Source organism: Ictidomys tridecemlineatus, chromosome 15 (assembly GCF_052094955.1).
Source record: "Ictidomys tridecemlineatus isolate mIctTri1 chromosome 15, mIctTri1.hap1, whole genome shotgun sequence".
NCBI classification, from domain to species: Eukaryota; Metazoa; Chordata; class Mammalia; order Rodentia; family Sciuridae; genus Ictidomys; species Ictidomys tridecemlineatus.
Window position 1 is genome coordinate 8,357,985 of NC_135491.1, and position 17,504 is coordinate 8,375,488.

The 17,504-nt window shown below is 41.4% G+C and overlaps 1 protein-coding gene across 2 annotated transcripts; it reads right to left on the bottom strand.

The window, feature by feature from the left end:
• Positions 1 to 2,498: 2,498 nt before the first annotated feature.
• Positions 2,499 to 11,758, bottom strand: LOC101962512 (sulfotransferase 2A1). 2 transcript variants are annotated; one of them, XM_013363515.4, is made up of 6 exons: positions 11,540 to 11,757; positions 10,278 to 10,486; positions 9,305 to 9,431; positions 6,449 to 6,543; positions 5,210 to 5,387; positions 2,499 to 3,157 (listed from the first exon to the last, which is right to left on the bottom strand). In XM_013363515.4, the coding sequence occupies exons 1-6, from the start codon at positions 11,673 to 11,675 to the stop codon at positions 3,141 to 3,143; spliced, it is 762 nt and encodes a 253-aa protein (XP_013218969.2). In that variant the 5' UTR covers positions 11,676 to 11,757; the 3' UTR covers positions 2,499 to 3,140. The 2 variants fall into 2 exon arrangements, with proteins under 2 accessions (XP_013218969.2, XP_077887880.1); XM_078031754.1 differs by lacking the exon at positions 10,278 to 10,486 and having other exon boundaries at positions 11,540 to 11,758.
• Between the last annotated feature and the right edge of the window lie 5,746 nt (positions 11,759 to 17,504).

The following is a 17,504-nucleotide window of genomic DNA, read 5'->3' on the forward strand; positions in this document are numbered from 1 at the left end:
TAAGTTCTCCCTGCTGGTAAATATGTGTTGGGGATCAAAATTTCACGTCATCTTATTCTGGCATGAGCTAAGTCTTATGACATTGTTGTTGTGTGGACAGAATTTACTGATTTTTTTTGTGGGTCTTGGTATCTATCCAGGTAAAACTGTATTTTATTTATGGAGAGTGAACAGTGTTGATGCCTAGTGGATTCCTCCAGAAAAGCATGTGAGAACAATTACTGAGATTTATATTGTGCATAATTTTGTCTGGACCCTTTATACTGGATAGACAGCTTGGCTGGGTATAGAGTTGTTGGTGCAGAGGTAGGGTTGGCTCAGTGGTAGAGCACTCATGGAGCATGTGTGAGGCCCTGGGCTCGGTCCTCAGCACCACATAAAAATCAATAGATAAAATAAAGGTATTGTGTCCAACTACAACTAAAAATAAATGTTAAAAAACTATTGGTGCACACACTTATATGAATAGTTTCATAGCATTTCCCTCATATTTATCTACCAATGAACGTTGCTGTGACATATTCGATAATCTGATAAAATTGGTAGCTAAATGTCTGTTAAGTGTTGAATGGAAAAATAGAGTGTGACACATATAAGTAATGCAATCTGGTCAGTCTAAGGAAGGCAGGCAATGCTATTTCTTATGGCAGCATGGATGGACATGCAGGACATTATAAGTGACATCAATCAGTCACAAAAAAGCCCACACTACACTTGTAATGGCATATAGAGAAGATGACATCGGAACAGCGGAGTGGTGCTTAACAGACACAGGGATGGTAAGGAGCAGAGGACGAGGAAGTTTGGTCAGTGGGTACAATTTTACAGGTAGACTGGAGAAATATGTCCTGGTGTTCCATGGCACAGTTTGCCATATGGTCAACAATAATGCACCATATGTGTCCAATTAGTTAGAAGTTAGAAGTAAGGGTTATTTATAACTTTCTCCTTTGGGAAAGCTTAGAGTTATCAGGTGCTTCAAGCTACATAATTTTACTTGGATATGAATTAGCATTCACTATTCAGGGTAAATGTTTCCCTTTAAGGTTTGCTCTATGGATATATCAGGATAAGATCTTTTTTTTTACTTCTTTCATACATGACAATAGTGGAATGCATTATCTTTGTTATCTTATGAATTTTCTCTTGTTGAGAAACTTTGGGTTCTTTTTTAGAAATTGCAATTATTTCTGTGTCTGTCTTCTATATATAATCACTTTCTAAAAGGGTGTTTATTTTTAAACATAGTTTTCTTTTCTTCTTGCATCACTATGTTTATATTCCTTCTTAAATTTGATGATTGTGAATATGGTGGCAGTCCTTTGAATCGCATCTTCATTTATGATGAATTTTAGTGCTTTTACCTGTTTCTAACTTTAGTTCTATAGGTTTCTGCATAATATCCTTCTGTTGAAAGGGTCAGAGTTTGAGGTAATTGGGGTAATACTTGCCTTTGTTCTCAACAGTGAGGGGAACTTATTCAGATTGTGGCTATGTAAATCCAGAGAGAGGGGAAGAGGGAATGGAGAGAGAGGATGGAGAGAGGTAGGGAGGGAGGAGAGGGGCTAGAGATGGGACAGAGGGAGACATGATGGGAGGGAGAGAGAGAGAGAGAAAGATAGAGAATATGAATATAGCTATGATAATACAGAAATTCATGGATCATTCCTTTTAGTCAGCCCAAAGTACTGACCTATCAACATCAGGAAGGAAAGGGTTTACTGCTTGTTTAATTTTACCAAAAATAAATGCCATGGAAGACACAGCAGGCAAATTGTATAAAGCAAGACATTCTCCATGGTGCTACCTCTTAGTTGTGCATATTCAGAGCTTGGGTATAGTGAGTGGCTGTAAGAGGAGCCTGAATTAACAATGAAGACTGCCTTCAGGCCTCTGATCACATCCTGGACCACACAGGTACAAGACAAAGGAAAAAGCTACACCAAGCCCAGATAATCAGCACATTAGAAGTTCTTAAAGAAGGAAACTCATCACTACTTGAAAACAGAACAGTCACTGGAATAAATTCATTCACTTCACTCTCAAAAAGGCCCAGAATTTGAGGCCAAGCTCTTGGGGAATGAGAAGGATTGAGGTTCTTCAGCTAGGAAGCCAAGGAAGATGGGAGGCTCTCACCACAAAGCCAAGAGAGGGAGCCCAGGTGCTGAAGGAAGAGAGCAAGGGAAGCAGCACTGGGCTGGGAGTGGGCAGAAGGCACCAGAACCGGAGACCTGTAGGTGGCGCTCCCGAGGCCTGTTTGGCCCATTGTCTTACTTCACTTTATTTTGCTGTATTTATTTTGCTGTATTCAAGATGAGATAACTTGGGTACATTGATGTCAAATTATCCTTTTATTTCAGGTCCATTTACATATGTTTTAAAAGTTCTAAACATAGCACTTGTTTTTTTATGCTGTAAAAACCACTGGAAATGAAAATAAATCTATTAGAAATTTCACTCTTCCAGATCATCATCATAATAAATTCAGGAGACACAAGTAATAGAAAGGAACCTCAACTGGTTCTATGATTTATTTCTTGTTTTAAAAATGAGACACAATGGTGGGATATTCATTTTATTTTTGTAGGCCTCTATGTGTTTGAAATATTAGGAAGATTATTTAAAAGCTAGGATGTGGTGAAGTGAATAGGGAAATGCTAGTAGTTTTCAACAGGCAAGGGATTAGAGAAGAAAAACATATAATTCAAGTAAGCAGAATGGCAAATTGTTGGGTTTTTTTGACACAGCTGTATTGTTATACATAGTGTTGAGTTCTTCCGTAAAAAGTCATCCATGCAATCAATTTTATGTCACGATCCCTCTTTCTCTCCTGGGCACCCCCTTACCCATTCTCCTTCCTCTGACCGACTAGACTTCCTTTTGCTCATCTATTATTTTACATTTCATTGGTTCTTTATGTTATCCTATCTTTTCATTCCCTTTCTCATAGAAATGTTTTTTATATTAAGAACCTCCCAATCCTGTAAATATCTCAAGACAGGAAACAATGTCAGTATCCATAAAAGATCCAGAATTTTTGGACACTACTCCCATGGGAACAGCTCTTTGGGGAAACCCGCCATCTTCTCCTGGTAAACCTTATCCAAGGCTTCAGCTTGGGCCCCTGGGAGGTGATTCTTCTAGTCTTCATAGATGCCTGGAAAAGATGAAGTAGACACAGATCAGATCTAGGGAGAGGTCTTAAGATGGCGACCTCCTCCCTGCTCTGTGTAGACAGCAGAGTGACCCTGGGTCATTGGTGAGGCCTTCTCCTGCCTGGCCAACATGCGCATTTCCCCTTCTACCTGTCTGGAACATGTGTCCTGACTGCCCTCCATTTCCAAAGCAATCTGTTCAGAATCCATACGCAGTGAGGCTGGGTGTAAATCAGAAGATCTGGACTATAACTAAGTCTGACCACTTGGGTTTGAGCACTTTGGTCCAAACCAACAAAATTTCTGACCTGGTGATCAGAGCAGGTCACAGCTAGTGTTGTGCTTTAACTCTTCTCTGTGAGAAGTTCTTCTGCACATGGCACCATGAGGATCCATTGGCAGAGCCAGTGGCCCCAGTCACTTCTGGCTCATGTCTCCCCAGATTTCCAGTCTCCTTCAGCCAAGTTCCCTGGTGATGTTGAGGCTCTAGGTGTAGGGTCCTGGTTGATTCAGACTCCATCCTGGGACTACCCATTGGCTCTCTCTGCTCCATGACACAGTCTTCTGATTCAGCCTCAAGCTTGCCAGGCTGCTCCCTCCTCAGGGTGTTTACCTTTCATGCTCCTCAACAGAGTGCTGTCCTAGCAGACACATTATGCCATGTCCATTAGCCTAACTCAACTGTTGACTCCAGTGCAGTGGGGCTCTCAGTTCTAACCACACAAATCCATCCTTGCTGACTTCACAGCAATGACCAAAATGATATGTTCTATGCATTTCCTTTTTGAATGTTCATATGGTATGCATGTCTCAAATATTAGGACATCTAAAAAATTTATAAACTATATAAGATTTAATACTTCAAGGAATGACACAGTAAATGTTTAAGAAACAATTTTTAAAATGATTAAAAGGACCATGGAATTTGATAGATATCATTATCCAAAGTATGTGTATGAAGACACAAATTGGTTTGAACATACTTTATATACAACCAGAGATATGAAAACTTGTGCTTTAAACGTGTAATAAGAATTGTAATGCATTCCGTGTCATTTATTTAAAACAAAAAGAATGAGTAATATACTAGCATAATACCCTGTTTTACAGAACAGAGTTTAAACAATGCCCTGTCAGGGTTACCCTGTGGGAAAGTGGTGGGGGCCAAATGGAAGCTAAAGTTACAGGCATAAGTCAGACGCTTTCCTTATCTGATTATAGTGCCATTTTATGTATCATAGGAATTCATTTTCACATAGCAGGCCAATCAAATTAATTAACAGAAAATATAACAATATCTGTTGTATATGCATGTAAACATTATACTCATATGAATATAAACAGGAATGTCTATTATGTAATTGTTATCCTATAACCACTGATTCTTACGCCCATGTTCATTGATACATTTGTCATTAGAACAAGCTTTCTTGACTTCTTCTGCTGGGAATGGGCTCTCCCCCTGAGGAACACCCCTAGCCCACTCCTGTTTTATGGCTCTGTGCTCAGCCTCACTCTGTGGCAAGAATCCTGATCTTTTGAATATCTTGTGAAGCATTTAGTATAAAAACTCCATGGATTGCCATTTCAGATACATGTGAACTGGGTGAATTTTGGAAAAACTGGTTCTGTGAGTACATGCAGTAGACATTTTCAAGACATGAAACTGAAATGTAGATATAATTCATCTTTCTTCACAGGAAGGAGGCCTTCCAATGTCCCATAACAAATGACCCAGTCCCTACTTCACCTATTGGCTCATTCTCTGTGTATCTCTTCTTTAGGGCAGTTCTCTATGGTAAGTCACTAGTGGTGTGGCCCAGACATGACCATCTCCAAGACGCACTCTCCTCCCCTGGAGGAATCGGCTGTCTCCAGGGACGGCAGCCCCTCCCAGAACCGTGGAAACATTTTTCCACAAGGCACATGAGAGGTTTCCTGGGTTATGAATCACTCAAGTCAATATGTTCAAGCACCCTAACCCTAAGGGTCTGGTGGGAAACACCAGAATTCCCTCCAAGTATTCTCACACATTCTGAAACCAGAGCTTTTACCTTTTCTTGTAATTTTGAATTCCTTATCAACATAAGTTTCAGGCAACGTTTCTGAATTGGACATCTTGTTTTCTTTCATGACATGGAAGGAGCTATTCTTGAGGACTGAGTCCAGTTCTTCTGGATTTAACTTCTTTCCCAGGAACTGACAGATCTCCTCTATGGTGCTTCTTGGGTCCTAAAAGGTGAACAACAAAGAGCGAGTTGATGAGAGGGAATCACAGTGGAGAAGGGAGGATAGGAACGAAGGTGTTAGGAGGGCTGGGGGATGGGGGGAGAGGAGAGGAATGACATCAGGACGAGAGGAGACTGCTATGGGTGACAGAAGGAGGGAGAAACAGAAAGGGGTTTTTCTTACATTGCTTAACAATTCTGAAAAAATTTCTAGATACTTTAAATTACATTAATTTATTATGTAATTTAAATGTATTAATTACATTTGGTGCTCTTAAACTCACATCCAGAAGTGGACATCTATGTGCAAGTCAGTGTGCCATTCCTCTACGATAACAGAAAAATAAAGTTAGAATGAGTATCTATTCAATGTGTGACATCCAATCTGTAAAGTAGCACATCCACGAACTCAGACATAAATCATTGATTTAGTTGAAAACATTCAAAATCCTCCTCACTTGCTATTTTGAAATGCATTATTGATTATCATTGTTTATAGTGGCCACGCTGTGCTACAGGTCATTAGAAGTCATTTCTGTTACCCGGCTGTACCCGGCACCCAGCCCACCAGTGCCGAGCTTCATCTGTAAGCCATTGGGATTACTCCAGCCCCTGACCTCTCACAAGAGTTACACAAAGTGACATCTCTCCTTCATCTCACCTGGCCAGTCAAGGGGAGAAGCCAGACATGTGGACACAACTCTGGGATTAATGCTTTCTACCCAGTCCCTTCTGATGGTGAGGTGTCTGTGAGCATCATAGGTCCTGCACACAGAAACCTTGGCAGCCACAGGTGCTAGCATAAGCCGTTGCCCTCTGCCTGGGTGTGTGGAAGGGCCCTTGAGATGTTGCCAGATGGAAAGCTTTGAAGACATGAAAGAAGAGCCTGGATTTGGGGGCAGATCAATGAAGAAACTGCAATGGAGACCAAGGGCTCATCTCCTCTTAGTGACCCTTAAGAGCTACAATTTACAGAAAGTTGGAGAGCAGATACTGAGACCACAGACATTAGAGGGAGCAAGGATGGTCAGGAGCTTGCAGGCGCTGGATCTGACAGGTGCTCACCTTCTGTAGCTCTTCATAACTCAGCAGCAGGACGTTCTCCCTGTCTCTCATGGACATCCAGCCACGAATGTGCTCAAACCATGATCCATAGGGCACTGTGGGGCAGGCACAGGGGTGCAGGTGACACACTGCTGAAACAGGGCTGTGCCATCCCTGTCACTCTAACACCCTGACAGCTTGATTCATGTATAATTGACAAATACTCCTCAAACAAGGTGATGAAATAGAGAGGGGAACATTTCTGAATTCATTCTATGAAACCAGTAGCATATTTACCCAAGGCAGACAAAGATGCAATGTAAGTAAACAACAGCCCAATATTCCTATGAACACAGATACAAAAACCTTATTAAAATGTTAGCACATTCTATTAAGAGTATACACAGGACATGGTGTGTTGACACTTTAGGATTATACTTTAAGGCACGTTGATTTCATCCCAGGGATGTAAGTCTGGTTCACCATATGCAAATTCATAAATGTATTTCACCACGTCAGTAGATTTTACCTTGAGAGAAGAACATGGCTGAGCATCCTAAAGGTTACATGTGACAAACCCAAAACAAACATCATGCTAACCTGGGAAAACTGGAAGAATTTCTCCTAAAACCAGGAACAAGCAAGGATGTGCACTCTCACCACTCATTAAACCGAAGTTTGGGAACTCTAATCAGACAAGTCAGGCAAGAGAAGGAGATCCAAATAATACAGTTGGAAAGAATGAAGCCAAATTATCAGTGTTTGCACATGATAGCATGCTATGTTTGAGGACCCCTAAAGCTGCCCCCAAACCCTTGTAGAACTGATACCACATTCAGCAGAATAGGAAGATACAAGATCATCATAGAAAAATCCCTAATAATAATGAATCTGCTGAGGAAGAAACCAAAAATACAATTCCACTCACAATGGTCTCAAAAAATACTTAGGTAAACAGGTGTGGTGGGGCAAGCCTGTTATCCCAGGAGCTAGGGAGGCTGAGGCAGGAGGATGGCAAGTTCAAATCAGCCTGTGCAACTTAGCAGAGTTAAGGACCTCAGCGAGACTACCTTATTTATATATAAAATATAAAAATGGAAAAGAAATATTGCTCAATAATTATCTGGTTTGAGATCAATACCTGGTATCAATTCAAAGGAACAGAAAAACAACAACATCAACAAACAAACAAACAAACCCTTGGCCTACTACTCGACCCAAAGAGCAGTTACACCTCTTATAATGAAAATTATAGAACACTGAAGAAAGAAATTGAAGAAGACACTAGAATGTGAAAACCCCTTCCATGTTCACGGATAACCAGAATTTAACCAATGCCACATTTCCAAAAGAAATCTACAAATTCAGTGCAATCTCCATCAAATACCAATGAGATTCTTCACAGAAATAGAAGAAATAGTCCCATAATTTTCATGAAAAACAAAAATTCAAAGCTATTTTCAGCAATAAAAATAATGATCAAGGGCTGAGAATGATGCTCAGTGGTAAAGCACTTGAATGGTGTTGCAAAGCACTGGGTCTAATCCCAACACACACACACACACACACACACACACACACACACACACACACACACACATAATGAACAGTGCTGAAGATATCCCATTTTAAATTCTTCACGGTCTCAAATCATACTAAAGTGGTGCAATAACAAAAAAAATTGTGCTGCATAAAACAGACATAAAGATCAATTTATTAGAATAGAAAACACAGAGAGAGACAAATCACCCAGATACAATCATCTGATTCATAACAAAGACACCAAAACCTAATATTGGAGAGAACACAGTCTGTTTAATAAATGGTACTAAGAAAACATGTAGAAGAATGAAGCTAAATGCTGCAACAAATTACACTCAAAGTGGATCAGCAAACAGGAATTTGACCCTAAACACTGTAACTACTAGTAGAAAACATAGTGGTTATACTACAACATACAGGCGCAGGCACAGCTTCCTCCACAAGACTCCTCGTGTTCAGGAAAGAAAACCAAGAATAGATAAAGGAATGGCATCCATCTAAAAAGCTTTTTTACAGCAATGGTAAGGAGACAAGAGAGGGCTGAAAAATTGGGAGAAAATCTTTGTCAGCTGCTCTTCTGACAGAGGATTAATATCCAGAATGTATAAAGAACCCAAAAATCTTAACACCAAAACCCAAATAACCGAATCAATGGATGGGTAAATGAACAATCATTTCTCAAAAGGAAAAATATGATGTCCAACAATTTAAGGAAAATAAAAGTCAACATTTTTAATAACTAGAGAAAAGCAAATCCAAGCTACCCTGAGATTGCGTCTCACTCCAGTTAGAATGGCAAATGTCAAGAACACAATTAATGATAATGCGACAAGGATATGAATGAAAAGAAATGCTTACCCACCACAGAGATTGGAGATTAGTACAACCACCATGGAAATCAGTTCAGCACCTCTGAAAAGAGTACGAGTGGGACCACCATATGACCTGGTCACAGGGCTCCTTGGTTTTCATCCAAAAGAATTAAAGTCAGCCACTATAGCAATATGTGACACCCATGTTGATGCCAGTTCAATTCACAGCAGCTTAGTTACAGAGTCAGCCTAGGTGTCCACTGACTGAGGAAGGGGTAAAGAGAATGTGGCACATGCATGTGACGGAGTTTTCCTCAGTCATAAGGAAAAACTGAATTATGTCATTCACAGGAAAATGGATGGAACTGGAGACCAGCATGCTCATTGAAGGAAGCCAGGCTCACAGCGTCAAGGGTTGTCTGCTTTCTCTCATACACGGGACATACACAGAAAAGAGCACAAAAGTCATGCCACACAATTAGGAGAGCAGTGTGGACGCAGATCTGTAGTCACAGAGACTCACCGTGGCCTTGGAGGAACCACTGAAAATATTGATCCAGTGACTCTGGTTTCTTAGGAAGTTTTGTCATGGACCAATGATAGTAAGCTGACACGAGGACATCTTTGGGATTTCTCATGATATATATCACCTTAAATGAAGGAAAATGAGAGAGAGAAAGCAAAAAAAAAAAAAACAGTAATAATCAGTCCTTTCCCACCTTGCTTTTCATCTTTACCCAGGCAGTTCTTACTTAATATCTGCTGAACATCAATGGATTCATTTAATTAATTATTTATAGCATTCATTCATCAAATATACATTTTAGTTTCCCATTATAGGAATAGAAGAGGAAGACCTTGCCTCTTCATTCTAGCACATTAGGTTATCCAACCTGGGAATCTTCAGGAAAGTTCTAGATGGTGTTGGTGAGGCACTTGTGTGCTTTGCCATAATGATCACTAACAGCAGAATGAATTGATCAATGATGGTATATTTACCTTCATAGCAACACACAGTCATTCTCACACTCAAGACCATGGAGGAAGCTCACAGATAGGACATCCATGCAGCACGGATGCCTTATACAAAATTCAGGAATACACCAAAGCAATCTGCAGCTGAAGTGCAGGGGGAGTTTCCCTCAGGTGGTGGGCACTGATGGGTACAAGGAGCCTGGGAACTGTCTGGACAGCAGGAATGTTCTAGTCTGGTCTGGGGGATAGTTGCCTAACTGTGTACATATGTACATATTAAGAGGCTGGTGTTTATTAGCCAGTCACTTCACTCCCAAATTCAGCCTGGGCTAATCTGTGCAATGGCTCACATTCCTGCACCTTAGTGTGGTCTGGTTGTGGCTACATCAACCTAAACTAGTATCTGAGACTCTCAGGTCTCGCCCAACCTACCCAGGGAGCACACACCCCAGCAAGATCTGCAGGAGGCGTTATCTGGGAACAAGGAAGGGGAAAAGCACTGATCAAAATTTGGCACTGACCTTGGCCTTGGAAGTGAAAAAAGACTTAGGGAAGAGATGGAAGGGGAGGTGAGAGGTCAGGAACCGTGGGCCCTCTCTCTCCTTTAACAATTTGTATCCTGAATCTATCTCTAACAAGGGTGCCCGATCCCAGATGGACACAGATCGGATCCATTTGGTATCGCCTTTGGAGTGGATCAGGCAGAGAATTTCAATCAACCAGTGGGTTCCTAGGTAAGAAAGTAAAAGTGATGGTCACTCATTTCAACATGACTTGCGAACAAAAAAATGATGGTAAAAATGCATGACACAAACTTTACCATCATACCCATTTGAAGCATGCAGTGGGGTAGTGCTAACCATGTTAAACACCTTCCTGATTTTGCTCTTCCAATGTCCAGATACTTTTCGTCTTCAAAAACTCAAATTCTTGCCTAATTAACAACATTTCCCTAGTCACTCCATATTTCATCCCTGGAACTCACCATGCTTTTTGTTTGAACCCTAGGTATTTTGCTCCATTGCAATCCTACTACTTGTCCTTTTATGCCCATAATATTGCATTGAGCATGACTCCCTCAAGATGGCTCTATATTGTAGAAGGTGTGAGACTATTCTTCCTTGTGAAGGCTGAATTGTATTCCATTGTATTAACACATCACATTTTGTTATGCATTCATCTATGAAAGGATTTTAGGTTTCTTCCACCTCTTGGCTGTTTGCTGAGATCGGTTTTATATGTTCCCCTTTCCCGTGACTTCCCAGCACAGTGCCCCTTCCAAGGACACTGGCCTCAATCCTCGCCCTGTTTGCAATGCCCCTGCCCCCAGGCCCACCACATAGATTTATGATGCATGTCCTTTCAGTCCCTTGAATTTCTCGGGCTCCTGTCTGATTCCCAGCCCTTGTCCATGCGGACCCTCCTGCTCTAAAATCCCCTCTTCACCCCGTGGCCTCCCACTCCCTCTTTCATTTCTATGGAGCTGATATTTCACCCTTAAGTGCTCACTGATCACTCTCTGCCACCCCTTCTCCCAGGCCACCACACAGATGCCTGGATGTCATTAGGATTCACTCCTGTATCTCCCTGCAGTAGCTTAGATGACCCCTGCTGAGCACTTATGTCACTGTGTCCTAGTCTGAATGGTGGTGGCCTGGGGCACTGCCCCTTCCTCCCCCAAGCAGGGCTCACTGGCTGTAGAGGTCATGAACTCCATCTGCTGAGCAGGGGAGGAACACAGCCCTCGCCTTTCTCCTGGACAGTTCCTTTCTAGTTTCCTTACCTGACTTAGGGTATGACACCAAAACTGTATCTTCATCCTTTATCACAAATTTAGTACATGCTTCTTTTAGGCCTTCATAGCTGTAATCGATAGAAGGGAAAGGTAACCCTTCAAACCACAGGTAGCCATCTGTCATGATGATGATTCCTCTGTGCCTGGTGCTGAGGTTCACACCATTGGACCTTGTGGGAGATACTGAGAGACTAGACTTTGAGTCCAGTCTTATTTTAACGAAATTAAAAAAAATCATTGAAGATTCAAAAGAATCATTAACATTATTGGTGTCAAATTAACTGGTTATAAAACAAATGGTGACTGGCAGTCCAAAGTTTCATTGTGTTGATCAGTTTTGGACTCATTCAGAGAACATGAGCCTCGTGACCTCAACATGATCTCACGACAGGACGCCTTGGCAATGCTGCAAAATAACCCCACTGATGAATCCCCGAGACCTGAGAAAGCCACTCTTTCTCACTTATTTGCATTTGAAGAGTTTTCAAAGTAGAATTTTTACATGCAACCGACTGATACAGTGTATAAATAATAGCCTGGAAGCAGACAGAGGGACAGTGGACTGAAGACTCTCAGGCTAAAGGGCAGGAACCTGCTTCAGAGTCAGCAGATAGGAGGGTGGACTGTCACTGACTCCAGGGTCCAGTCCTCCCTTTCCTTCTGATTAACCTGTGGGAGTGGGCTGCAGGCTGTCAGTGTTTAGGGGCCGAGATGAGAGAATCTTCATATCTACCACATCAAGGGTCCGTCAAAGCTCTGCCTCATCCTTGGTCGAGCACTCTCAGTGCCAGGGGACTCGGAGACCAACAGCTCCACATAGTCAAGCAACACGCCCATCCAGGGGGCCCATAATTCCAGGAATGCTTCAGGATGCACCTACATCTTTGTCAGTCCCCATGGTCTTCTGTCAGTAAAATGAAAACCGTCTAAGAAATGTAAGCCCCACATTGAAGGCAACAGTGTTTCATGTAGAATGTATGATAACCAGGAGCAAAAACATTGCCACTTTTCCTGTTAATTCTTGGGTGTATCAATAGACTAAGCGCCTGTGTATGACACCAGGAGCTGTTCATCCTGACCCTAAACCTCAGGTGGCCACAGACTGCTGTGTGTGTCTGGGAGAGAATGACCAACAACTGGGCATGAGTAGTATTCTGGCTGAAGGAAAAGTGGATCCAATCAGGCAACGTTGCAGAGGGGGACCTGTTGTCTGACAGAATAATATGCACATGAAGAAAAGGAGCTACCTTTTTTAAATTTAATGATTTATATTTAAACCTTTTCTTTTCCTTGTGTATTTATTTTGTGTGGGGCTCAGGATTCAACCCAGGCCTTACACATGTTAGACAAGTGCTCCTCCAGGGCGTCACAAGCCCAGCCACAAGAGCAACCTTTTTTAAAAGGGGAAACCGTTTCATGAATCTTGTTTTATTCTTACTATTGTCAGATAATTTTAGAGAAATATGTCACGTTCACAGTGACCCTGTCACACTGTGAATGTCCAACAGTAATGGAGGGCTGACACGTCTCTGTAGCATTCTGAACACCTAATACCTGTGACCCGTTACAGCATCCCACCAACCTATGAAACGAATGAGGCCGTCCTGAGCCCACCCCCCGACAGTGTCAAATGCTTGACTTTCCTATGCTCCTGTTAGTGCACTGGGGTTCAACATTGCAGTGGGGTTCATTCTAACATAACCATTCAGACATGGAGTTTAACTCCCTCCCATTCTGTGCCCAGTGACTATGCCCTCCGTCCCCACTTTTCCTCCTCTACCTACTAGCATTTATTATGTATTCATGCGTTATCAATATGCATGAAGGTGAACCCACTGTGGGGTATTTATACATGCTCATGGCATGATTTTATCCATTTCATTCTGCACTTGCTTGCCCTTCCACCCTTCCCTTCCCCCTCAGTCTATTTCTTCTCCACTCACCTTCCCTCTATCTTGGTGATATCAAAGCCCCCACCTCAGAGTTCCCCGTTACTTTGCTCTATCTTCTGCATATGAGCAAGACATTTAACCTTTCACTTTCTGAGTCTGGCTAATTTCACTTAGCAGAACAATCTCCTGTTTCATCCATTTACCAGCAAAGTCCACAGTTTCATTTTTTGTCATGACTTAGTAATACTCCTCTGTGTATATAATGCCGTATTTTCTTAATCCATTCGCCTGTTGATGTGTTCCTGGGCTACTTCCAAAACATGGCTCTTGTGAGTGATGCTGTTATGCACACTGATGCAGCAGCGTCATTATAGTATTCTGACTTTAGAGATGGGTAAATAGCAAGGCGTGGGATTGCTGGGTCACCTTGGGGTTCCATTAGTCTTTTGAGGAATCTCCATAGAACTTTCCAGAGTGGCTGTGCTAATTTGCAGGTGCAGAGGCAGAGTGACATTTATCCCAGTAGGTTACTGAACACACTTACTGTAAAGGAAGTCAAAAGAATCATTGATGATTCAAAGAATCATTAACTCTTTTTGTTGACAAATTAACTGGTTATAAAAGCAAATTGTGACTGGTGACCCAACGTTTCTTTGTATTCAGCAATTTTGGAATCATTCAGAGAACAAGAGGATCAGGATCTGAGCATGAGTTCACGGGCAGGACCCCATAGCAAGTGCTGCAAAGTAATGCCACTGGTCAATTCATGGGACTGAAGAAAGCCATTATTTTCTGTTTATTGGTATTTTTAAAATAGATTTTCTCTCTCTCTCTCTCTCTCTCTCTCTCTCTCTCTCTCTCTCTCTCTCTCTCTCTCTCTCTCTCTGCTTTAGAGTTGCAGATAAGGAAGTAGAATGTCACTGGATCCTGCGTCCAGTCTCCCTTTCCTTCTGATTAACGTATGGGAATGGGTTTCATGCTTTTAGGAATTAGGGACTGAGATGAGAGAATTTTCATATCTATCGCATCAACCAAGGATAACTGCAGACTGTATGCAGCGTGCACTCGACGGGCACTAGGGATAACTGTAGCCAGTGGAGTCACCCAGGACCACTGTAGTCCAGTGGATCCTGGATTCTGCTGTCACTCAGACATAACAGTTGTCCAAGGACAGGGTATGGACTAAAGTTGAGTCTATGGAATCTGGCAACACTGTGTGATCAAGCAGAGAGCTTGAACATGGGTCACAAATGGGGACAAGTTTAGGCAATAGTGTGCTTCAAAGGAACTTTATATCAAAGAGTCAACACAATCCTGACACATGAACTTATTCCAGCAAATTGACAATTTTGTCAGGAGAACTGAACACATACTTCTCAGAAGAAGAAATACAAATGGCCAAGAAATACATAAAAAAATGTTCAACAACATTCGTTATCACAGAAATGCAAATCAAAACTACATAGAGATTTCCTTTCACTCCAATCACAACGACAATCATCAAGAACACAAATAGTACATGCTGGGGAGGATGTGGGGGGAAGGGGACACTCATCCATGGTGGACATGCAAATTAGTACAAACACTCTGGAAATTGGTATGAATGTACCCACAAAAGCTTCAAATAAAAACCCCATGTGACCCAGCTATCCCACTCCTTGGTATTTACACATCTCTAAAGTCAAACATTATAGTGATGCAGCACATCAATGAATATAATAGCATAATTCACAAGAACAAAGATGTGGAAATAGCACAGCTACCCATCAATAGGTGCATGGATTAAAAATCATGGTGTGTATACACAGTTGACAGTTACTAATTTATAAGGAAGAACAAAATTATGGCATTTGGCAGTAAAACTATGGAATTGGTGAACATCATGCTGACTTAAACAAACCAGGCTCAGAAAGCATACAGGTAGATGTTGTTGCTTATATCCAGAATCTAGAGTAAAGTAAGAGGGAAAATCAGGTGGGGGGTCTGATATCATAAAGATGGAGGTAAGCTCAGAGGACTAGAAGGAGACCCAGGGAGTAGGGAGATGGATGGGAAAGGTAAGGAAATGCAGAAGAAATTAACAAATTTATGCTGTGTGCAATATAAATAGACCACAGTGGATGCCTCCTTAATGCATATCTATAAAGCATAAATAAATAAATACTAGCAGTTAAATAAATAAATACTAGCAGTTAAGGAGGGAAAAGTAGAGTAGGAAAATCACAGTCACTTGGGACTGAAGTAGAGCAAATTATATCCCATGCATGTATGATTGTGTCGAAGTGAACCCAACTATAATGTATAACCATAGTGCACTATTAAATTATAACAAAGTTCACCATTTTACTCTGTTGAGTGTGTGGAGTTCATGACCTCCTCATTCAATTCATGGGACTTGTGGATGATGTAATGGTTGACATGTATGAAGTGTTCAGAACGCTGTAGAAACATGTCAGCCCTGCATTATTAGTGGACATGACAGGGTCATTGTGATTGCCATAACTCTCTAGAATTACTTGGTAATACTGAGAATGAAACAAAATTCATGAAAGTTTCCTCTTTTAAAAAATGATATTTTTTTTTGTCTTGATATGCATAGTATTCTGTCTGTCCAGAGCACAGGTATCCCCTGAAACTCTGCTAATTCAATTCCACTCTTCTTTCAGCCAGAATAATACTCAAGCCCCAATTGTTGGTCTTTCTCCCCAAGAAGCACACAACAGCTTCTGGCTATATCAGATTTACATTCAGTGTCAACAGTCCCTTGTTTAATAAACAAGTGCTTCATCTATTAATACTTCCAGGAATTAACAGGAAAAGTGAAAAGGGTTTTCCTCCTGATTATCAAATATTCTACATGAAACAGTAGTGCCAAAAAATGGGGTTTGCAGATTCAGGCATTTTTACGGTGGCATGGGAGAAAGTGGTGGAAGAGTGAAGATCTCCTAGGGAAATACCAGCTCAATGGAAATGAAAAGTCTGAATGGGAGTTCACGTGGTGGACAGGGGTACTGAAGAGCAGGAAAGTCAGCATCAACAATGGCTGGGAATCAGAAATGAGCCTGGACAATTCAAGGGACTGAAAGAACATGCATCATGCCTCTACAGGAGAGGGACTTGGGGCAAGAGCATTGCAAACTGGGCAAAGCTTGAGGCCAATGTCATTGGAAGGGGCATAGGACTGGAGAGTCAAGGAAAGTGGGAACATATTAAAAGCATCTCAGCAAAGAGCCAAGTAGTGGAAGCAACCTCAAATCCATTGACTAATGATGCATAAACAAACTGTGGCATGTTGATACAATGGAGTATGATTCAGCCTTAACAAAGAAAATAGTCTGACACCTTCTGCAACATAGATCAATCTTGAGGACATCATGCCAAATGCAGTCTGTTGGGCACAAAAGTCTAAATAGTATATGATTTCATTGGTGCAGAATACCTAGTGTAGTCAAGGTCATAGAATTAGAAAGCTCCATGGAGAGTTTCCAGGGGCGGAATGAAGGAATCAGTAGGATTTATTGTTAATAAGCAGAGAATTTCAGTTTTTTAACAGGAAAAAGTTCTGGACATTGACTGAGTAAAAATATGAACATGCTCAACACAGCTTAGCACCACTCAAATGTATGCTGACATGAGTATAATGGTAAATCTTGTGCTATATATTGTGTCATAATTTTTTGTTCAAAAGTAAGGTTCAAATGAGTGACCATCACTTTTTCTTCCTTATCTAGGAAACTACATGCTGATTAAAATTCTCTGCCTGATTCACTCTAAAGCAAATCCCAAGTGGATTTGATTTTTGCCCATCTGGGAACACTCACCAATGTTAGAGACAAATATGGTTGACAAATTTTTGAATGACAGGGAGGGCCCATAGCTCCTGGCTTCTCACCTCCCTTTCCATCTCTTCCCCAAGTCTTTATTCACTTCTAAGATCAAGGTCAGTGCCTAATGTTTGATCAATGCTTTTTGCCCTTCCATAGGCCTAGATAATCCCTGCAGATCTTGCTGGGTATCTGCTCATTGGTAGGTTGGGTGAGACCTGAGTTTCTCAGACATTA

Coding starts and splice junctions, on each gene's coding strand:
- LOC101962512 (XM_013363515.4), bottom strand. CDS start 11,675: ATGACAGATGGCTACCTGTGGTTTGAAGGGTTACCTTTCCCTTCTATC. Junction 6,544..9,304: donor GTGGTTCCTCCAAGGCCACG/GTGAGTCTCTGT, acceptor CCTGCCCCACAG/TGCCCTATGGATCATGGTTT. Junction 5,388..6,448: donor GTTATGAAGAGCTACAGAAG/GTGAGCACCTGT, acceptor TTCACCTTTTAG/GACCCAAGAAGCACCATAGA.